Consider the following 24,589-nt stretch of genomic DNA (forward strand, 5'->3'; position numbering starts at 1 on the left):
AGATATAAAGATAAACTACCTAGATATAAAGATAAACTACCTAGATATAAACTACCTAGATATAAAGATAAACTACCTAGATATAAAGATAAACTATATAGATATAAAGATGAACTACCTAGATATAAACTACCTAGATATAAACTACCTAGATATAAAGATAAACTACCTAGATATAAACTACCTAGATATAAAGACAAACTACCTAGATATAAACTACCTAGATATAAAGATAAACTACCTAGATATAAATTACCTAGATATAAAGATAAACTATATAGATATAAAGATAAACTACCTAGATATAAAGATAAACTATATAGATATAAACTACCTAGATATAAAGATAAACTACCTAGATATAAAGATAAACTACCTAGATATAAAGATAAACTACCTAGATATAAAGATAAACTACCTAGATATAAACTACCTAGATATAAAGATAAACTACCTAGATATAAAGATAAACTATATTGATATAAAGATAAACTACCTAGATATAAAGATAAACTATATTGATATAAAGATAAACTACCTAGATATAAACTACCTAGATATAAAGATAAACTACCTAGATATAAAGATAAACTATATTGATATAAAGATAAACTACCTAGATATAAACTACCTAGATATAAAGATAAACTATGTAGATATAAACTACCTAGATATAAAGATAAACTATGTAGATATAAACTACCTAGATATAAAGATAAACTATGTAGATATAAACTACCTAGATATAAAGATAAACTATATAGATATAAACTACCGAGATATAAAGATAAACTATATAGATATAAAGATAAACTATGTAGATATAAACTACCTAGATATAAAGATAAACTATGTAGATATAAACTACCTAGATATAAAGATAAACTATGTAGATATAAAGTACCTAGATATAAAGATAAACTATGTAGATACAAACTACCCAGATATAAAGATAAACTATGTAGATATAAACTACCTAGATATAAAGATAAACTACCCAGATATAAAGATAAACTACCTAGATATAAACTACCTAGATATAAAGATAAACTACCTAGATATAAAGATAAACTATATAGATATAAACTACCTAGATATAAAGATAAACTACCTAGATATGAAGATAAACTATATAGATATAAACTACCTAGATATAAAGATAAACTACCTAGATATAAAGATAAACTATATAGATATAAAGATGAACTACCTAGATATAAACTACCTAGATATAAACTACCTAGATATAAAGATAAACTACCTAGATATAAACTACCTAGATATAAAGACAAACTACCTAGATATAAACTACCTAGATATAAAGATAAACTACCTAGATATAAATTACCTAGATATAAAGATAAACTATATAGATATAAAGATAAACTACCTAGATATGAAGATAAACTATATAGATATAAACTACCTAGATATAAAGATAAACTACCTAGATATAAAGATAAACTACCTAGATATAAAGATAAACTACCTAGATATAAACTACCTAGATATAAAGATAAACTACCTAGATATAAACTACCTAGATATAAAGATAAACTACCTAGATATAAAGATAAACTATATAGATATAAAGATGAACTACCTAGATATAAACTACCTAGATATAAACTACCTAGATATAAAGATAAACTACCTAGATATAAACTACCTAGATATAAAGACAAACTACCTAGATATAAACTACCTAGATATAAAGATAAACTACCTAGATATAAATTACCTAGATATAAAGATAAACTATATAGATATAAAGATAAACTACCTAGATATAAAGATAAACTATATAGATATAAACTACCTAGATATAAAGATAAACTACCTAGATATAAAGATAAACTATATTGATATAAAGATAAATTACCTAGATATAAAGATAAACTACCTAGATATAAACTACCTAGATATAAAGATAAACTATATAGATATAAATTACCTAGATATAAAGATAAACTACCTGGATATAAAGATAAACTACCTAGATATAAAGATAAACTACCTAGATATAAAGATAAACTACCTAGATATAAAGATAAACTACCTAGATATAAAGATAAACTACCTAGATATAAAGATAAACTATATAGATATAAACTACCTAGATATAAAGATAAACTACCTAGATATAAACTACCTAGATATAAAGATAAACTACCTAGATATAAAGATAAACTACCTAGATATAAACTACCTAGATATAAAGATAAACTACCTAGATATAAAGATAAACTATATTGATATAAACTACCTAGATATAAAGATAAACTATATTGATATAAACTACCTAGATATAAACTACCTAGATATAAAGATAAACTACCTAGATATAAACTACCTAGATGTAAAAATAAACTATATTGATATAAACTACCTAGATATAAACTACCTAGATATAAAGATAAACTACCTAGATATAAACTACCTAGATGTAAAGATAAACTACCTAGATATAAAGATAAACTATATTGATATAAACTACCTAGATATAAACTACCTAGATATAAAGATAAACTACCTAGATATAAACTACCTAGATATAAAGATAAACTACCTAGATATAAAGATAAACTATATAGATATAAACTACCTAGATATAAAGATAAACTACCTAGATATAAAGATAAACTATATAGATATAAAGATAAACTATATAGATATAAACTACCTAGATATAAAGATAAACTATATAGATATAAAGATAAACTACATAGATATAAAGATAAACTATATTGATATAAACTACCTAGATATAAAGATAAACTATATAGATATAAACTACCTAGATATAAAGATAAACTATATAGATATAAAGATAAACTATATAGATATAAAGATAAACTATATAGATATAAAGATAAACTATATAGATATAAAGATAAACTATATAGATATAAAGATAAACTATATAGATATAAAGATAAACTACCTAGATATAAACTACCTAGATATAAAGATAAACTACCTAGATATAAACTACCTAGATATAAACTACCTAGATATAAAGATAAACTACCTAGATATAAACTACCTAGATATAAAGATAAACTACCTAGATATAAAGATAAACTATATAGATATAAACTACCTAGATATAAACTACCTAGATATAAAGATAAACTATATAGATATAAACTACCTAGATATAAAGATAAACTATATAGATATAAACTACCTAGATATAAACTACCTAGATATAAAGATAAACTATATAGATATAAACTACCTAGATGTAAAGATAAACTACCTAGATATAAAGATAAACTATATAGATATAAACTACCTAGATATAAAGATAAACTATATTGATATAAACTACCTAGATATAAACTACCTAGATATAAAGATAAACTATATTGATATAAACTACCTAGATATAAACTACCTAGATATAAAGATAAACTATATTGATATAAACTACCTAGATATAAAGAGAAACTATATAGATATAAACTACCTAGATATAAACTACCTAGATATAAAGATAAACTACCTAGATATAAACTACCTAGATATAAACTACCTAGATATGAAGATAAACTACCTAGATATAAAGATAAACTACCTAGATATAAAGATAAACTACCTAGATATAAACTAACTAGATAAAAGATAAACCTAGATATACAGATAAACTATATAGAATATATATGTACCTCTCACTGCAAACTGAACAGGTAGTTTGCAGAGTGTGTTGTTTGAGGTCCTGATAGATTGAGATCCGTCAGTATAGGAGAGAGAGATGGACTGAGTCGGGAAATCTTCCATCACTAACTGAACTGCATATGTTCTAGTGGTATTACTGTTGCCCCAAAATGACAAGGTGCAGTTCTGAGGGAGACAAGATAAAAACAAGATTAAATGTGTTATGGCTACATACATTTTTGACTTTTAAATCAACTATATAAACCTATAGATTCTTGAAGGATATAACTTAATAATGCCTTATGATCTTATTTCAACTGTCGTAAAAATACATTTACAGGAAAGTCACTAGGTAATCCAAGGTTCTCCTATCAGAATGGAAGCCTGCTGCTACCTGGTTCTCCTATCAGAATGGAAGCCTGCTGCTAGCTGGTCATCCTATCAGAATTAAAGCCTGCTGCTACCTGGCTCTCCTATCAGAATTAAAGCCTGCTGCTACCTGGTTCTCCTATCAGAATGGAAGCCTGCTGCTACCTGGTTCTCCTATCAGAATTAAAGCCTGCTGCTACCTGGTTCTCCTATCAAATGGAAGCCTGCTGCTACCTGGTTCTCCTATCAGAATTAAAGCCTGCTGCTACCTGGCTCTCCTATCAGAATTAAAGCCTGCTGCTACCTGGTTCTCCTATCAGAATGAAAGCCTGCTGCTACCTGGCTCTCCTATCAGAATGGAAGCCTGCTGCTACCTGGTTCTCCTATCAGAATGGGGCCTGCTTCTACCTGGTTCTCCTATCAGAATGGGGCCTGCTGCTACCTGGTTCTCCTATCAGAATGGGGCCTGCTGCTACCTGGTTCTCTTATCAGAATGGGGCCTGCTGCTACCTGGTTCTCCTATCAAATGGAAGCCTGCTGCTACCTGGTTCTCCTATCAGAATGGAAGCCTGCTGCTACCTGGTTCTCCTATCAGAATGGGAGCCTGCAGATACCTGGTTCTCCTATCAGAATAGGAGCCTGCTGCTAGCTGGTTCTCCTATCAGAATGGGGCCTGCTGCTACCTGGTTCTCCTATCAGAATGGGGCCTGCTGCTAGCTGGTTCTCCTATCAGAATGGGGCCTGCTGCTACCTTGTTCTCCTATCAGAATGGGGCCTGCTGCTAGCTGGTTCTCTTATCAGAGTGGGGCCTGCTGCTACCTGGTTCTCCTATCAGAATGGGAGCCTTCTGCTACCTGATTCTCCTATCAGAATGGAAGCCTGCTGCTAGCTGGTTCTCCTATCAGAATGGGGCCCTGCTGCTACCTGGTTCTCCTATCAGAATGGGAGCCTGCTGCTACCTGATTCTCCTATCAGAATGGAAGCCTGCTGCTAGCTGGTTCTCCTATCAGAATGGGGCCTGCTGCTACCTGGTTCTCCTATCAGAATGAAAGCCTGTTGCTCCTTGGTTCTCCTATCAGAATAGGAGCCTGCTGCTACCTGGTTCTCCTACCAGAATGGGGCCTGCTGCTAGCTGTATCTAGCTAACCTGATCTTCATCTGAAATAAAGTTTTTATCAATAACCAAATATAGACCCCTAAATTAATCCATGCTTTTGTTACTTCTAGGTTAGACTACTGCAATGCTCTACTTTCCGGCTACCCGGATAAAGCACTAAATAAACTTCAGTTAGTGCTAAATACGGCTGCTAGAATCCTGACTAGAACCAAATAATTTGATCATATTACTCCAGTGCTAGCCTCTCTACACTGGCTTCCTGTCAAAGCAAGGGCTGATTTCAAGGTTTTACTGCTAACCTACAAAGCATTACATGGGCTTGCTCCTACCTATCTCTCCGATTTGGTCCTGCCGTACATACCTACACGTACGCTACGGTCACAAGACGCAGGCCTCCTAATTGTCCCTAGAATTTCTAAGCAAACAGCTGGAGGCAGGAATTTCTCCTATAGAGCTCCATTTTTATGGAATGATCTGCCTACCCATGTCAGAGACGCAAACTCGGTCTCAACCTTTAAGTCCTTACTGAAGACTCATCTCTTCAGTGGGTCATATGATTGAGACTAGTCTGGCCCTGGAGTGGGAAGGTGAACGGAAAGGCTCTGGAGCAACGAACCGCCCTTGCTGTCTTTCCACTGGGATTCTCTGCCTCTAACCCTATTACAGGGTCTGAGTCACTGGCTTACTGGTGCTCTTTCATGCCGTCTCTAGCAGGGGTGTGTCACTTGAGTGGGTTGAGTCACTGACGTGATCTTCCTGTCTGGGTTGGTGCCCCCTCCTTGGGTTGTGCCGTGGCGGAGATCTTTGTGGGCTATACTCATTCTTGTCTCAGGATGGTAAGTTGGTGGTTGAAGATATCCCTCTAGTGGTGTAGGGGCTGTACTTTGGCAAAGTGGGTGGGGTTATATCCTTCCTGTTTGGTCCTGTCCGGGGGTATCATCGGATGGGGCCACAGTGTCTCCTGACCCCTCCTGTCTCAGCCTCCAGTATTTATGCTGCAGTAGTTTATGTGTCGGGGGGCTAGGGTCAGTTTGTTATATCTGGAGTACTTCTCCTGTCTTATCCGGTGTCCTGTGTGAATTTAAGTATGCTCTCTCTAATTCTCTCTTTCTTTCTCTCTCTCGGAGGACCTGAGCCATGCCTCAGGACTACCTGGCATGATGACTCCTTGCTGTCCCCAGTCCACCTGGCCGTGCTGCTGCTCCAGTTTCAACTGTTCTGCCTGCGGCTATGGAATCCTGACCTGATCACCGGACGTGCTACCTGTCCCAGACCTGCTGTTTTCAACTCTCTAGAGACAGCAGGAGCGGTAGAGATACTCTTAATGATCGGCTATGAAAAGCCAACTGCCAACTGACATTTACTCCTGAGGTGCTGACTTGCTGCACCCTCGACAACTACTGTGATTATTATTATTTGACCATGCTGGTCATTTATGAACATTTGAACATCTTGGCCATATTATGTTATAATCTAGTAATGCAGAAAGTCCTATTTATGTTACTCTAACTTACTGTTAAATGACAGTAACCTGCTTTGGCCAGCTGGTTGTTGCCTTGGCATGTTGAATGACAGTAACCTGCTTTGGCCAGCTGGTTGCTGCCCTGCTCTGTTACAATGACAGTAACCTGCTTTGGCCAGCTGGTTGCTGCCCTGCTCTGTTACAATGACAGTAACCTGCTTTGGCCAGCTGGTTGCTGCCCTGCTCTGTTACAATGACAGTAACCTGCTTTGGCCAGCTGGTTGCTGCCCTGCTCTGTTACAATGACAGTAACCTGCTTTGGCCAGCTGGTTGTTGCCTTGGCATGTTGAATGACAGTAACCTGCTTTGGCCAGCTGGTTGTTGCTCTGCTCTGTTACAATGACAGTAACCTGCTTTGGCCAGCTGGTTGTTGCCTTCATCATCATAGTCTATTGTTGCTTGTGTTGTTCTATTTGGATATTAACCTCTCTTAGAGTGAAGTCATTAGGAAGGTCACTTGATGTGACACACTCATTCGTTGGTACTGCATATCTGCATCTGACCTCATCCCCGTCTGGATCAAACGACAACAGGTTGAAATCTCTTGGACAATTAGCAGGGACACTGAGAGAGAGAGAGAGAGAGAGAGAGAGAGAGAGAGAGAGAGAGAGAGAGAGAGAGAGAGAGAGAGAGAGAGAGAGAGAGAGAGAGAGAGAGAGAGAGAGAGAGAGAGAGAGAGAGAGAGAGAGAGAGAGAGAGAGAGAGAGAGAGAGAGAGAGAGAGAGAGAGAGAGAGAGAGAGAGAGAGAGAGAGAGAGAGAGAGAGAGAGAGAGAGAGAGAGAGAGAGAGAGAGAGAGAGAGAGAGAGAGAGAGAGAGAGAGAGAGAGAGAGAGAGAGAGAGAGAGAGAGAGAGAGAGAGAGAGAGAGAGAGAGAGAGAGAGAGAGAGAGAGAGAGAGAGAGAGAGAGAGAGAGATGTTTTCTATTGACTGAATACAACACACAGATTGATAAAATCACTTGTTCGTCAAACTAAATAATTTAACACCGATAAGTAGGAGTATTTACCGCATCAGAGGCATGACAGTGGTCTGTGGAGATCGGTTGACTGTCGTCGTGTCAGACCTGACCCCAAGATCCACATGAGTCCACAGCCTCCAAGCACTAACATAATTATCATTATCTATCCAGTTTCCGCTATCCAATCTGTAATGATAAAGAGACAAAGGTGAAAGGTGAGTTCCAAAAACACATCCTAAACACTGTTGTGATGATGTTCATCATGTACAATACTGTGTGTTTTAACTAATGTGTGTTTTGTCCTTTCTGATGTAATGGGACAATTTGGACATATTGTCTATAAGTACTTTGGTAACCAGGATAAAATAACTGAGCTGTTCCCTGTTACTACAAATCAGGTTCATAATCACACTGGTAACGGATGGAAGATTTGAATAGAAAAGAAACACTCACAGCAGATCAAAGGTCTGTGTGTTATTGGAGACGTGTCTAGTCATGACTCCCTCTGTCTGACACCAGTCCTCAGATATCCCCTGGTCCACGATGTTAACCACTAAACTGATCTCATTCCCACAGTCCTCACTGATACAATACCAGGTATCAGTTAGGCAGACGGTAGAGTGGAAGGTTGTCTTGTAATCAAGGTCCACCTGCAACGACACACTTCATTAAACCACCACTTCAGACACACTGCAAGACGGCTGTCTTTAACAAGTGTGCAACCTAGATAAATGTTCTGTTTGGTAAGGAGGGTAAGAGAACAAGCAGGAGCAAGGCATTCTTCATATAGCTAAATGCCTTTATCATTATGGTATGTTCAATAGTACAGAACATTCTAAACTCTGATTCATTTCAGCCTTTGTCAGGGATTACAATGATTCAACAAGCCTTCTGTAGAGAACAAACCATGTTCCATCAAGGCCTGAAGAGGGAGTGGTTAGGCACAACAATCATTGGTGGACAATGCTTAGTTATCAACAACAGACATAATCAACTCAAAACAACACTTAGGTATCAACAACAGACATAATCAACTCAAAACAACACTTAGGTATCAACAACAGACATAATCAACTCAAAACAACACTTAGTTATCAACAACAGACAAAATCAACTCAAAACAACACTTAGGTATCAACAATAGATAATATTAATTCAAAACAACACTTAGTTATCAACAATAGATAATATCAACTCATAACAACACTTAGTTATTAACAACAGATAGATAATATCAATTCCAAATGTTGAAATACATATATAATGCCTAGAGAAATTCTACACACCCTCCTTGCACAATTTGATGGCTTAAAATTAAATCTAAATATGGATGAAATGAGATTGTTTTCCTATTCATCTACACACTTTGCATTTATAAAATGAAAGAGACATTGTAAAAGCATTTCCAGATTAATAATAAAAATCACACCATACAAACTAGATGACTTGGGGGGGTGGTAATCTAATGGTGATCCCTTGTAGAAGTAATTTAGAAGCAGCACGTTTTGACAAGTGGGTAGACTCTCACTAGGCACTGTATTGTCATAATGCTAATTAAAGCCTGAAATACTGAGAAGACGTGAATAGGAGTGGGTATCAGTAGTGAGTGGGTATAAGTAGTGAATAAGAGTGGGTATAAGTAGTGAATAGGAGTGGGTATAAGTAGTGAATAGGAGTGGGTATAAGTAGTGAGTGGGTATAAGTAGTGAATAGGAGTGGGTATAAGTAGTGAATAGGAGTGGGTATAAGTAGTGAATAGGAGTGGGTATCAGTAGTGAGTGGGTATAAGTAGTGAATAGGAGTGGGTATAAGTAGTGAATAGTAGTGGGTATAAGTAGTGAGTGGGTATAAGTAGTGAATACGAGTGGGTATAAGTAGTGAATAGGAGTGGGTATCAGTAGTGAATAGGAGTGGGTATAAGTAGTGAATAAGAGTGGGTATAAGTAGTGAATAGGAGTGGGTATAAGTAGTGAATAGGAGTGGGTATAAGTAGTGAGTGGGTATAAGTAGTGAATAGGAGTGGGTATAAGTAGTGAATAGGAGTGGGTATAAGTAGTGAATAGGAGTGGGTATCAGTAGTGAGTGGGTATAAGTAGTGAATAGGAGTGGGTATAAGTAGTGAATAGTAGTGGGTATAAGTAGTGAGTGGGTATAAGTAGTGAATAAGAGTGGGTATAAGTAGTGAATAGGAGTGGGTATCAGTAGTGAATAGGAGTGGGTATAAGCAGTGAATAGGAGTGGGTATAAGTAGTGAATAGGAGTGTGTATAAGCAGTGAATAGGAGTGTGTATCATCAGTGAATAGTAGTGGGTATAAGTAGTGAATAGAAGTGGGTAAAAGTAATGAATATGAGTGGGTATAAGTGGTGAATGGGAGTGGGTATCAGTAGTGAATAGGAGTGGGTATAAGTAGTGAATAGGAGTGGGTATAAGTAGTGAATAGGAGTGGGTATAAGTAGTGGATAGGAGTGGGTATAAGTAGTGAATAGGAGCGGGTATAAGTAGTGAATAGGAGTGGGTATAAGTAGTGAATAGGAGTGGGTATAAGTAGTGGATAGGAGTGGGTATAAGTAGTGAATAGGAGTGTGTATAAGCAGTGAATAGTAGTGGGTATAAGTAGTGAATAGAAGTGGGTATAAGTAGTGGATAGGAGTGGGTATAAGTGATTAGGAGTTTGTATAAGTGAATAGGAGTGGGTATAAGTAGTGAATAGGAGTGGGTATAAGTAGTGAATAGGAGTGGGTATAAGTAGTGAATAGGAGTGGGTATAAGTAGTGAATAGGAGTGGGAATTTAGCAGTGAATAGGAGTGGGTATAAGTAGTGAATAGTAGCGGGTATAAGCAGTGAATAGGAGTGTGTATCAGCTGTGAATAGTAGTGGGTATAAGTAGTGAATAGAAGTGGGTAAAAGTAGTGAATATGAGTGGGTATAAGTGGTGAATAGGAGTGGGTATCAGTAGTGAATAGGAGCGGGTATAAGTAGTGAATATGAGTGGGTATAAGTGGTGAATAGGAGTGGGTATCAGTAGTGAATAGTAGCGGTCACCAGCAGTGAATTGGAGAGGGTATAAGTAGTGAATAGGAGTGGGTATAAGTAGTGAATAGGAGTGGGTATAAGTAGTGAATAGGAGTGGGCATAAGTAGTGAATAGGAGTGGGTATAAGTAGTGAATAGAAGTGGGTATAAGTAGCGAATAGGAGTGGGCATAAGTAGTGAATAGCAGTGGGTATAAGTAGTGAATAGGAGCAGGTATAAGTAGTGAATAGGAGCAGGTATAAGTAGTGAATAGGAGTGGGTATAAGTGGTGAATAGGAGCGTGTATAAGTAGTGAATAGGAGTGGGTATAAGTAGTGAATAGGAGTGTGTATAAGCAGTGAATAGTAGTGGGTATAAGTAGTGAATAGAAGTGGGTAAAAGTAGTGAATAGGAGTGGGTGTCAGCAGTGAATAGGAGTGGGTATAAGTAGTGGATAGGAGTGGGTATAAGTAGTGAATAGGAGTGGGTATAAGTAGTGGATAGGAGTGGGTATACGTGAATAGGAGTGGATATAAGTAGTGAATAGGAGTGGGTATCAGCAGTGAATAGTAGTGGGAATAAGTAGTGGATAGGAGTGGGTATAAGTAGTGAATAGGAGTGGGTATAAGTAGTGGATAGGAGTGGGTATACGTGAATAGCAGTGGGTATAAGTAGTGAATAGGAGTTGGTATAAGTAGTAAATAGGAGTGGGTATCATCAGTGAATAGGAGTGGGTATAAGTGGTGAATAGGAGTGGGTATAAGTAGTGAATAGAAGTGGGTAAAAGTAGTGAATAGGAGAGGGTATCAGCAGTGAATAGGAGTGGGAATAGGTTGTGAATAGGAGCAGGTATAAGTAGTGAATAGGAGTGGGTATAAGTAGTGGATAGGAGTGGGTACAAGTGAATAGCAGTGGGTATAAGTAGCGAATAGGAGTGGGTAAAAGTAGTGAATAGGAGTGGGTATCAGCAGTGAATAGGAGTGGGTATAAGTGGTGAATAGGAGCGGGTATAAGTAGTGAATATGAGAGGGTATAAGTGGTGAATAGGAGTGGTTATCAGTAGTGAATATTAGTGGTTACCAGCATTGAGTGGGTATAAGTAGAGCATAGGAGTGGGTATAAGTAGTGAATAGAAGTGGGTATAAGTAGTGAATAGGAGTGGGCATAAGTAGTAGAGAGGAGTGGGCATAAGTAGTGAACAGGAGTGGGTATAAGTAGTGAATTGTAGCAGGAATAAGTAGCGAATAGGAGTGGGTATAAGTAGTGAATAGGAGTGGGTATAAGTAGTGAATAGGAGTTGGTAGCAGCAGTGAATCGGAGTGGGAATAAGTATTGAATAGGAGTGGGTATAAGTAGTGTATAGGAGTGGGTATAAGTAGTGAATAGTAGTGGGTATAAGTAGTGGATAGGAGTGGGTATAAGTAGTGAATATAAGTGGGTATAAGTAGTGAATAGGAGTGGATAAAAGTAGTGAATAAGAGTGGGTAAAAGTAGGGAAAATGAGTGGGTATCAGCAGTGAATAGGAGTGGGTATAAGTAGTGGACAGGAGTTGGTATAAGTAGTGAATAGGAGTGGGTATAAGTAGTGAATAGGAGTGGGTATCAGTAGTGAATAGGAGTGGGTAAAAGTAGTGAAAATGAGTGGGTATCAGCAGTGAATAGGAGTGGGTATAAGTAGTGGACAGGAGTGGGTATAAGTAGTGAATAGGAGTGGGTATAAGTAGTGAATAGTAGTGGGTATAAGTAGTGAATAGGAGTGGGTGACGTTAGTGCATAGTAGTGGGTATATGTAGTGAATAGGAGTGGGAATATGTAGTGAATAGTAGTGGGTATAAGCAGGGAATAGGAGCGGGCATAAGTGGTGAATAGGAGCGGGTATAAGTAGTGAATAGGAGCGGGTATAAGTAGTGAATAGGAGTGGGTATAAGCAGTGAATAGTAGTGGGTATAAGTAGTGAATAGAAGTGGGTAAAAGTAGTGAATAGGAGTGGGTATAAGTAGTGAATAGGAGTGGTTATCAGCAGTGAATAGGAGTGGGTATAAGTAGTGAATAGGAGTGGGTATAAGCAGTGAATATTACTGGGTATAAGTAGTGAATAGGAGTGGGTATCAGCAGTGAATAGGAGTGGGTATAAGTAGTGAATAGGAGTGGGTATACATAGTGAATAGGAGTGGGTATAAGTAGTGGATAGGAGTGGGTATCAGCCGTGAATAGGAGCGGGTATAAGTAGTAGATAGGAGTGGGTATAAGTAGTGAATAGGAGTGGGTATAAGTAGTGAATAGGAGTGGTTATCAGCAGTGAATAGGAGTGGGTATAAGTAGTGAATAGGAGTGGGTATAAGTAGTGAATATTACTGGGTATAAGTAGTGAATAGGAGTGGGTATAAGTAGTGAATATTAGTGGGTATAAGTAGTGAATAGGAGTGGGTATAAGTATTGGGTATAAGTAGTGAATAGTAGTGGGTATAAGTATTGAATAGGAGTGGGGATAAGAAGTGGGTATAAGAAGTGAATAGTAGCGGGTATACATAGTGAATAGGAGTGGGTATATGTAGTGAATAGGAGTGGGTATAAGCAGTGAATAGGAGCGGGTATAAGTAGTAGATAGGAGTGGGTATAAGTAGTGAGTAGGAGTGGGTAAAAGTAGTGAATAGGAGTGGTTATCAGCAGTGAATAGGAGCGGGTATAAGTAGTAGATAGGTGTGGGTGTAAGTAGTGAATAAGAGCGGGTATAAGTAGTGAATAGTAGTGGGTATATGTAGGGAATAGGAGTGGGTATAAGTAGTGAATAGTAGTGGGTATATGTAGTGAATAGGAGTGGGTATAAGTAGTGAATAGTAGTGGGTATAAGTAGTGAATAGGAGCGGGTATAAGTATTGGGTATAAGTAGTGAATAGTAGTGGGTATAAGTATTGAATAGGAGTGGGGATAAGAAGTGGATATAAGTGGTGAATAGCAGTGGGTATAAGTACTGAATAGGAGCGGGTGTAAGTAGTGAATAGTAGTGGGTATATGTAGTGAATAGGAGTGGGTATTAGTAGTGAATAGGAGTGGGTAAAAGTAGTGAATAGGAGTGGGTATCAGCAGTGAATAGGAGTAGGTATAAGTAGTGGATATGAGTGGGTATCAGTAGTGAATATGAGTGGGTATAAGTAGTGAATATGAGTGGGTATAAGTAGTGGGTATAAGTAGTGAATAGGAGTGGGTATAAGTAGTGAAAATGAGTGGGTATCAGCAGTGAATAGGAGTGGGTATAAGTAGTGGACAGGAGTTGGTATAAGTAGTGAATAGGAGTGGGTATAAGTAGTGAATAGGAGTGGGTATCAGTAGTGAATAGGAGTGGGTAAAAGTAGTGAAAAAGAGTGGGTATCAGCAGTGAATAGGAGTGGGTATAAGTAGTGGACAGGAGCGGGTATAAGTAGTGAATAGGAGTGGGTATAAGTAGTGAATAGTAGTGGGTATAAGTAGTGAATAGGAGTGGGTGACGTTAGCGCATAGTAGTGGGTATATGTAGTGAATAGGAGTGGGTATAAGCAGGGAATAGGAGTGGGCATAAGTGGCGAATAGGAGCGGGTATAAGTAGTGAATAGGAGCGGGTATAAGTAGTGAATAGGAGTGGGTATAAGCAGTGAATAGGAGTGGGTATAAGTAGTGGATAGGAGTGGGTATAAGTGAATAGGAGTGTGTATAAGTAGTGAATAGGAGTGGGTATAAGTAGTGAATAGGAGTGGGTATCAGTAGTGAATAGGAGTGAGTAAAAGTAGTGAAAATGAGTGGGTATCAGCAGTGAATAGGAGTGGGTATAAGTAGTGGACAGGAGTTGGTATAAGTAGTGAATAGGAGTGGGTATAAGTAGTGAATAGGAGTGGGTATCAGTAGTGAATAGGAGTGGGTAAAAGTAGTGAAAATGAGTGGGTATCAGCAGTGAATAGGAGTGGGTATAAGTAGTGGACAGGAGCGGGTATAAGTAGTGAATAGGAGTGGGTATAAGTAGTGAATAGTAGTGGGTATAAGTAGTGAATAGGAGTGGGTGACGTTAGCGCATAGTAGTGGGTATATGTAGTGAATAGGAGTGGGAATATGTAGTGAATAGTAGTGGGTATAAGCAGGGAATAGGAGTGGGCATAAGTGGTGAATAGGAGCGGGTATAAGTAGTGAATAGGAGCGGGTATAAGTAGTGAATAGGAGTGGGTATAAGCAGTGAATAGGAGTGGGTACAAGTAGTGGATAGGAGTGGGTATAAGTGAATAGGAGTGTGTATAAGTAGTGAATAGGAGTGGGTATAAGTAGTGAATAGGAGTGGGTATAAGTAGTGGATAGGAGTGGGTATAAGTGAATAGGAGTGTGTATAAGTAGTGAATAGGAGTGGGTATAAGTAGTGAATATGAGTGGGTATAAGTAGTTGGTATAAGTAGTGAATAGGAGTGGGTATAAGTAGTGAAAATGAGTGGGTATCAGCAGTGAATAGGAGTGGGTATAAGTAGTGGACAGGAGTTGGTATAAGTAGTGAATAGGAGTGGGTATAAGTAGTGAATAGGAGTGGGTATCAGTAGTGAATAGGAGTGGGTAAAAGTAGTGAAAATGAGTGGGTATCAGCAGTGAATAGGAGTGGGTATAAGTAGTGGACAGGAGCGGGTATAAGTAGTGAATAGGAGTGGGTATAAGTAGTGAATAGTAGTGGGTATAAGTAGTGAATAGGAGTGGGTGACGTTAGCGCATAGTAGTGGGTATATGTAGTGAATAGGAGTGGGACTATGTAGTGAATAGTAGTGGGTATAAGCAGGGAATAGGAATGGGCATAAGTGGTGAATAGGAGCGAGTATAAGTAGTGAATAGGAGCGGGTATAAGTAGTGAATAGGAGTGGGTATAAGCAGTGAATAGGAGTGGGTATAAGTAGTGGATAGGAGTGGGTATAAGTGAATAGGAGTGTGTATAAGTAGTGAATAGGAGTGGGTATAAGTAGTGAATAGGAGTGGGTATAAGTAGTGGATAGGAGTGGGTATAAGTGAATAGGAGTGTGTATAAGTAGTGAATAGGAGTGGGTATAAGTAGTGAATAGGAGTGGGTATCAGCAGTGAATAGGAGTGGGTATAAGTAGTGGATAGGAGTGGGTATAAGTGAATAGGAGTGTGTATAAGTAGTGAATAGGAGTGGGTATAAGTAGTGAATAGGAGTGGGTATCAGCAGTGAATAGGAGTGGGTATAAGTGACGAATAGGAGTGGGTATAAGTAGTGGATAGGAGTGGGTATAAGTGAATAGGAGTGTGTATAAGTAGTGAATAGGAGTGGGTATAAGTAGTGAATAGGAGTGGGTATCAGCAGTGAATAGGAGTGGGTATAAGTGGTGAATAGGAGCGGGTATAAGTAGTGAATATGAGTGGGTATAAGTGGTGAATATGAGTGGGTATCAGTAGTGAATAGTAGTGTGTATAAGTAGTGAATAGGAGTGGGTATCAGCAGTGAATAGGAGTGGGAATAAGTAGTGAATAGTAGTGGGTCTAAGTAGTGAATAGGAGTGGGTATAAGTAGTGAATAGTAGTGGGTATAAGTAGTGGATAGGAGTGGGTATAAGTAGTGAATAGGAGTGGGTATAAGCAGTGAATAGGAGTGGGTAAAGTAGTGAATAGGAGTGGGTATCAGCAGTGAATAGGAGTGGGTATAAGTAGTGAATATGAGTGGGTATGAGTAGTGAATAGGAGTGGGTATAAGTAGTGGATAGGAGTGGGTAAAAGTAGTGAATAGGAGTGGGTATAAGTAGTGAATAGGAGTAGGTATACATAGTGAATAGGAGTGGTTATAAGTGGTGAATATGAGTGGGTATAAGTAGTGAATATGAGTGTGTAAAAGTAGTGAATAGTAGTTGGTATAAGTAGTGGATAGGAGTGGGTATAAGTAGTGAATATGAGAGGGTATAAGTAGTGAAAAGGAGTGGGTAAAAGTAGTGAATAGGAGTGGGTATCAGCAGTGAATAGGAGTGGGAATAAGTATTGGATAGGAGTGGGTATAAGCAGTGAATAGGAGTGGTATAAGTAGTGAATAGGAGTGGGTATACATAGTGAATAGGAGTGGGTATAAGTAGTGAATAGGAGTGGGTATAAGTAGTGGATAGGAGTGGGTATAAGTGAATAGGAGTGTGTATAAGTAGTGAATAGGAGTGGGTATAAGTAGTGAATAGGAGTGGGTATCAGCAGTGAATAGGAGTGGGTATAAGTAGTGGATAGGAGTGGGTATAAGTGAATAGGAGTGTGTATAAGTAGTGAATAGGAGTGGGTATAAGTAGTGAATAGGAGTGGGTATCAGCAGTGAATAGGAGTGGGTATAAGTGGCGAATAGGAGTGGGTATAAGTAGTGGATAGGAGTGGGTATAAGTGAATAGGAGTGTGTATAAGTAGTGAATAGGAGTGGGTATAAGTAGTGAATAGGAGTGGGTATCAGCAGTGAATAGGAGTGGGTATAAGTAGTGAATAGGAGTGGGTATAAGTAGTGAATAGTAGTGGGTATAAGTAGTGGATAGGAGTGGGTATAAGTAGTGAATAGGAGTGGGTATAAGCAGTGAATAGGAGTGGGTAAAGTAGTGAATAGGAGTGGGTATCAGCAGTGAATAGGAGTGGGTATAAGTAGTGAATATGAGTGGGTATGAGTAGTAAATAGGAGTGGGTATAAGTAGTGGATAGGAGTGGGTAAAAGTAGTAAATAGGAGTGGGTATAAGTAGTGAATAGGAGTAGGTATACATAGTGAATAGGAGTGGTTATAAGTGGTGAATATGAGTGGGTATAAGTAGTGAATATGAGTGTGTAAAAGTAGTGAATAGTAGTTGGTATAAGTAGTGGATAGGAGTGGGTATAAGTAGTGAATATGAGAGGGTATAAGTAGTGAAAAGGAGTGGGTAAAAGTAGTGAATAGGAGTGGGTATCAGCAGTGAATAGGAGTGGGAATAAGTATTGGATAGGAGTGGGTATAAGCAGTGAATAGGAGTGGTATAAGTAGTGAATAGGAGTGGGTATACATAGTGAATAGGAGTGGGTATAAGTAGTGAATAGGAGTAGGTATCAGCAGTGAATAGGAGCGGGTATAAGTAGTAGATAGGAGTTGGTATAAGTAGTGAATAGGAGTGGCTATAAGTAGTGAATAGGAGTGGGTATATGTAGTGAATAGGAGTGGGTATAAGTAGTGAATTGTAGTGGGTATAAGTAGTGAATAGGAGTGGGTATAACTATTGGGTATAAGTAGTGAATAGTAGTGGGTATAAGTATTGAATAGGAGTGGGGATAAGAAGTGGGTATAAGTGGTGAATAGCAGTGGGTATAAGCAGTGAATAGTAGTGGTATAAGTAGTGAATAGACGTGGGTATATGTATTGAATAGGAGTGGGCATAAGTAGTGAATATGAGTGGGTAAAAGTAATGAATTAGAGTGGGTATCAGCAGTGAATAGGAGTGGGTATAAGTAGTGGATATGAGTGGGTATAAGTAGTGGATATGAGTGGGTATAAGTAGTGAATATGAGTGGGTATAAGTAGTGAATGTGAGTGGGTATAAGTAGTGGGTATAAGTAGTGAATAGGAGTGGGTATAAGTAGTGGACAGGAGTGGGTATAAGTAGTGAATAGGAGTGGGTATAAGTAGTGAATAGGAGTGGGTATAAGTAGTGCATAGGAGTGGGTATAAGTAGTGAATGGGAGTGGCTGTATGTAGTGAATAGTAGTGGGTATATGCTGTGAATGGGAGTGGAAATATGTAGTGAATAGTAGTGGATATAAGTAGTGAATGGGAGCAGGTATAAGTAGTGAATAGGAGTTGGTATAAGAAGTTAGAAAAGTAGAGCCATACATGACAAAGACCACTAGAGGGCAGCAAACATGCACCACAGACCAAAATGGAAACATGCGTTCCATTCTCTCGTCTAGAGTCCATTTTACAAGCCTGTTGAGCTGAGAATAGGTTTCCAAAACGTACTTAATTTACAAATTGATCGGTAATATGAAGGATCATGTTTTACAGCTTTGTTTTAAAGATTTGTGATGTACATTCTTGTATTATTTGATATTTTTCCCTGTTTGGAAACTCCTTGAATGTTTATGGTAAATTCTGGTAGTTTACTGGTAAATGCTGGTAGTTTACTGGTAAATGCTGGTAGTTAACTGGTAAATGCTGGTAGTTTACTGGTACATTTAGAAAGTTACCAGTAATACTCAAACCCTGTGAAGAACGTATTTTTCAAGATGACATCAGGAACAAATAAGCATTTTTCTCAGTTGAAGAAAAAACGTAGATATAGATATAGATCTGTATTTTTGTGTCTTTTACTTTTGGTTTTGAACACTTTTTTTATATATATATATATATATATATATATTTATTACACCTTTATTTAACCAGGTACCCCAGTTGAGAACAAGTTCTCATTTACATCTGTGACCTGGCCAAGATAAAGCAAAGCAGTGCCACACAAACAACAACAACACAGAGTTACACATGAAATAAACAAACGTACAGTCAATAACACAAGAGAAAAAATAAAGTCTATGTACAGTGTGTACAAATGAGGTAAGGAATGGCATGAGGAGGTAAGGCAATAAATAGGCCATAGTGGTGAAATAATTACAATTTAGCATTAACACTGGAGTGATAAATGTGCAGATGATGATGTGCAAGTAGAGATATTGGGGTGTAAAGGAGAAAGAAAAACAAACAATATGGGGGATGAGGTAGTTGGGTGGGCTATATACTATATATTTACAGATGATATTGGGCTATTGACAGACTGACTGTGTACAGGTACAGGTACAATGATCGGTAAGCTGCTCTGACAGCTGATGATTACAATTAGTGAGGGAGATATAAGACTTCACTTTCACTGATTTTTGCAATTCGTTCCAGTCATTGGCAGCAGAGAAGTGGAAGGAAAGACGGCTAAAGGACGGCTAACTGCCTGTGTATATTGGTTCCAGACTTACCATAAAAGTTGCACATCACGGGGGTTATTCGATGCTAGTGCAGTACGCCACAGGATGTTTTTGTGCTGGTCAAGGGCAGTCAAGTCTGTGGTGAACCAAGGGCTATATCTGTTCTCAGATCAAAATGTTTTGAATGGGGCATGCTTATTTAAGATGGTGAAGAAGGCACTTTTAAAGAGCAACCAGGCATCCTCTACTGACCGGATGAGGTCAGTATCCATCCAGGTCGATTAGAAAGGCCTGCTCGCTGAAGTGTTTTAGGGAGAGTTTGACAGTGATGAGGGGTGGTCGTTTGACCCATTACGGATGCAGGCAATGAGGCAGTGATCGCTGAGATCCTGGTTGAAGACAGCAGAGGTGTATTCAGAGGGCAGGATGGTCAGGATGGTATCTATGAGGTTGTTTACGGATATATTGACATTGATCATTTGTGTGAGATTGAGGGAATCTAGTTTAGATTGTAGGACGGCCGGGGTGTTAAACATATCCCAGTTTAGGTCACCTAACAGAACGAACTCTGAAGATAGATGGGGGGCAATCAATTCACATATGGTGTCCAGGGCAGAGCTGGGAGCTGACGGGGGTCTATAACAAGCGGCTACAGTGAGAGACTTATTTCTGGAAAGGTGGATTTTTAAATGTAGAAGCTGGAAATGGGATGCTTAATTAATAACCTTTTCTAACTAGGGGGCAGTATTTTCATTTTTGGATAAAAAACGTTCCCGGTCCCGTTTTAAACAAGATATTTTGTCACGAAAAGATGCTTGACTATGCATATAATTGACAGCTTTGGATAGAAAACTCTCTGGCGTTTCCAAAACTGCAAAGTTATTGTCTGTGAGTGCAACATAACTGATGTTACAGGCGAAACCCAGATAAAAATCAGATAAAAATCCAATCAGGAAGTGCCGCATTTTTTGAAACGCCTCATGCCAATGACTCCTTATATGGCTGTGAATGAGCTTACGTTTTCTACGTATTCCCCAAGGTGTCTACAGCATTGTGACGTCTTTTTACTCATTTATGTTGAAGAATAGCCGTAAGGGACCACATTTAGCAAGTGGTCACATGGTGTCTCCCACAGAAAATCTTGCGTAAAATACTGAGATAGCCATTTTCCAATCGCTTCTTTTGAGAAATCAAAATTCTCGACGGCTATATTATCAAATATATATGTTAAAAACACCTTGAGGATTGATTCTAAACAACGTTTGCCATGTTTCTGTAGATACTATGGAGCTAATTTGGAAAAAAGTTTGGCGTTGTAGTGACTGCATTTTCAGATCGATTTCTCAGCCAAACCTGACGAACAAATGGGAGCTATTTAGCCTACAAAAAATTATATTTTTGGAACATTTGCTATCTAACTGGGAGTCTCCTGAGTGAAAACATCCAAAGTTCTTCAAAGGTAAATTATTTAATTTGATTGCTTTTCTTATTTTTGTGAAAATGTTGCCTGCTGCCAGCAGAGCCTAGCATAGCATTATGCCATGATAAACTTACACAAATGCTTGTCTAGCGTTGGCTGTAAAGCATGTTTTAAAAATCTGAGATGACAGTGTGATTAACAAAAGGCTAAGCTGTGTCTCAATATATTTCATTTGTGATTTTCATGAATAGGAACATTTTCTAGGAAGATTTATGTCCGCTGCGTTATGCTAATTCGTTTGAGGCTACGTTACGCTCCCGCATGCAGGATGGGTAGTATTTAACACTCCGGCAGTCCTACAATCTAAGCTAGATGCCCTCAGTCTCACACTAATCATCAAGGAACCCACCAGGTACAACCCTAAATCTGTAAACAAGGGCACCCTCATAGACGTCATCCTGACCAACTGGCCCTCCAAATACACCTCCGCTGTCTTCTACCAGGATCTCAGCGATCACTGCCTCATTGCCTGTATCCGCTACGGATCCGCAGTCAAACGACCACCCCTCATCACTGTCAAACGCTCCCTAAAACACTTCTGTGAGCAGGCCTTTCTAAACAACCTGGCCCGGGTATCCTGGAAGGATATTGACCTCATCCCGTCAGTTGAGGATGCCTGGTCATTCTTTAAAAGTAACTTCCTCACCATTTTAGATAAGCATGCTCCGTTCAAAAAAAGCAGAACTAAGAACAGATATAGCCCTTGGTTCACTCCAGACCTGACTGCCCTCGACCAGCACAAAAACATCCTGTGGCGGACTGCAATAGCATCGAATAGTCCCCGCGATATGCAACTGTTCAGGGAAGTCAGGAACCAATACACGCAGTCAGTCAGGAAAGCAAAGGCCAGCTTCTTCAGGCAGAAATTTGCATCCTGTAGCTCTAACTCCAAAAAGTTCTGAGACACTGTAAAGTCCATGGAGAACAAGAGCACCTCCTCCCAGCTGCCCACTGCACTGAGGCTAGGTAACACGGTCACCACCGATAAATCAATGATTATCGAAAACTTCAACAAGCATTTCTCAACAGCTGGCCATGCCTTCCTCCTGGCTACTCCAACCTCAGCCAACAGCTCCACACCACCCCCACAGCTACTCGCCCAAGCCTCCCCAGCTTCTCCTTTACCCAAATCCAGATAGCAGATGTTCTGAAAGAGCTGCAAAACCTGGATCCGTACAAATCAGCTGGGATAGACAATCTGAACCCTCTATTTCTGAAACTATCCGCCGCCATTGTCGCAAACCCCTATTACCAGCCTCTTCAACCTCTCTTTCACATCGTCTGAGATCCCCAAGGATTGGAAAGCTGCCGCAGTCATCCCCCTCTTCAATGGGGGAGACACCCTGGACCCAAACTGTTACAGACCTATATCCATCCTGCCCTGCCTATCTAAGGTCTTCGAAAGCCAAGTCCACAAACCGGTCACTGACCATCTCGAATCCCACCGTACCTTCTCCACTGTGCAATCTGGTTTCCGAGCCGGTCACGGGTGCACCTCAGCCACGCTCAAGGTACTAAATGATATCATAACCGCCATCGATAAAAGACAGTACTGTGCAGCCGTCTTCATCGACCTTGCCAAGGCTTTCGACTCTGTCAATCACCATATTATTATCGGCAGACTCAGTAGCCTTGGTTTTTCTAATGACTGCCTTGCCTGGTTCACCATCTACTCTGTAGACAGAGTTCAGTGTGTCAAATCGGAAGGCCTGCTGTCCGGTCCTCTGGCAGTCTCTATGGGGGTGCCACAGGGTTCAATTCTCTGGCTGACTCTTTTCTCTGTATATATCAATGATGCTGCTCTTGCTGCAGGCGATTCCCTGATCCACCTCTACGCAGACGACACCATTCTGTATACTTCCGGCCCGTCCTTGGACACTGTGCTATCTAACCTCCAAACGAGCTTCAATGCCATACAACACTCCTTCCGTGGCCTCCAACTGCTCTTAAACACTAGTAAAACTAAATGCATGCTTTTCAACCGTTCGCTGCCTGCACCCGCACGCCTGACTAGCATCACCACCCTGGATGGTTCCGACCTAGAATATGTGGACATCTATAAGTACCTAGGTGTCTGGCTAGACTGTAAACTCTCCTTCCAGACTCATATCAAACATCTCCAATCTAAAATCAAATCTAGAGTCGGCTTTCAATTCCACAACAAAGCCTCCTTCCCTCACGCCGCCAAACTTACCCTAGTAAAACTGACTATCCTACCGATCCTCGACTTCGGCGATGTCATCTACAAAATAGCTTCCAATACTCTACTCAGCAAACTGCATGCAGTTTATCACAGTGCCATCCATTTTGTTACTAAAGCACCTTATACCACCCACCACTGCAGCCCTCTCTACATATTCGTCGCCAGACCCACTGGCTCCAGGTCATCTACAAGTCCATGCTAGGTAAAGCTCCGCCTTATCTCAGTTCACTGGTCACGATGGCAACACCCACCCGTAGCACGCGCTCCCGCAGGTGTATCTCACTGATCATCCCTAAAGCCAACAAATGAGAACTTGTTCTCAACTAGCCTACCTGGTTAAATAAAGGTGAAATAAAATAAATTAAAAAATTAAAATGTATTGTACATTTACAAAGTTACCAGTAAACCTACGGCCTCAAGAATAACGTATTTTTCAAGATGAAAAGCAAGAACAAATCAAATCAAAACAAATTCTCTCATTTGAAGAAAACACTTAAAGCTGCAATACATAGAAACGTGAGTTATAGATCTGTCTTTTTGTGTCTTGTACTGTCTGTTTTGTACACCAGCTTCAAACAGCTGAAAAAACTATATTGTTGGTTATTGAAAAGATATTTCACAGCGGTATACATCTAAACTATACATGTTTGTTTTGTCACAAACTGAAATTACGCAAACTATTAGAATTGTAGCAACCAGGAAATGGCAGGATATTTAATAGGAAGCATCATCATTGTCATTGGTCTTATTGGTCTTCATTGGTCTCACCCTGTAGGTTCCGTCTGGGTTGGTCTCTCTGGGGTTGAAGGTCATGGTTCCTCCTAAAAAGTGGGAGGCCCAGGAGCAGGAGACCATCAGCAGTAGCAGTAGTAGGGAGGACTGGGAGGGAGACATACTGTCTGTCTGTCTGTCTTTGTCTGTCTCCCAGGCTCTTTGTCTGTCTCCCAGGCTCTTTGTCTGTCTGTCTCTCTGTCTGTCTCTCTGTCTGTCTCTCTCTCTGTCTCTGTCTGTCTGTCTCTCTCTGTTTGTCTGTCTGTCTCTCTGTCTCTCTCTCTGTCTCTCTCTCTCTCTGAGTCTCTCTGAGATCAGACTCTGCTTTAATAGATACATGTTCAGCAGAGGCACATGCGCACATTAATCTGCAAGCACACTGAACTGCCCACACACACCCACACACACACACACACACACACACGCACACACACACACACACACACACACCCACACACACACACACACACATAATCACACACACACATTTACAGAAGCATCTCCCACTGTGCGTTATGAGTCACTCTCAGAAGTACACTAACCTGTTTCAATCACCCGACTGACTATGGAATCCTGGTGTGATAAAAAAT

The 24,589-nt window shown here is 39.3% G+C and overlaps 1 protein-coding gene across 2 annotated transcripts in view; it reads right to left on the bottom strand.

Moving 5' to 3' along the window:
• The window catches only part of LOC110518095 (mucin-17), a 70,511-nt gene extending 46,197 nt beyond the window's left edge, over positions 1-24,314 (bottom strand). For both annotated transcript variants that reach the window (XR_005053514.1, XM_036989462.1), the window contains exons 1-5: positions 23,997-24,314; positions 8,080-8,276; positions 7,675-7,812; positions 7,094-7,232; positions 3,672-3,846 (exon numbers count right to left, since the gene is read on the bottom strand). Coding sequence is in view for 1 of the 2 variants with exons in the window: in XM_036989462.1 (XP_036845357.1) it covers positions 3,672-3,846; positions 7,094-7,232; positions 7,675-7,812; positions 8,080-8,276; positions 23,997-24,122 (775 nt within the window). In the remaining variant the exon portion in view is untranslated. The remainder of the gene's footprint in view (positions 1-3,671; positions 3,847-7,093; positions 7,233-7,674; positions 7,813-8,079; positions 8,277-23,996) is intronic.
• Positions 24,315-24,589: the final 275 nt, after the last annotated feature.

The sequence above is a fragment of the Oncorhynchus mykiss genome, chromosome 10 (assembly GCF_013265735.2).
Source record: "Oncorhynchus mykiss isolate Arlee chromosome 10, USDA_OmykA_1.1, whole genome shotgun sequence".
NCBI classification, from domain to species: domain Eukaryota; kingdom Metazoa; phylum Chordata; class Actinopteri; order Salmoniformes; family Salmonidae; genus Oncorhynchus; species Oncorhynchus mykiss.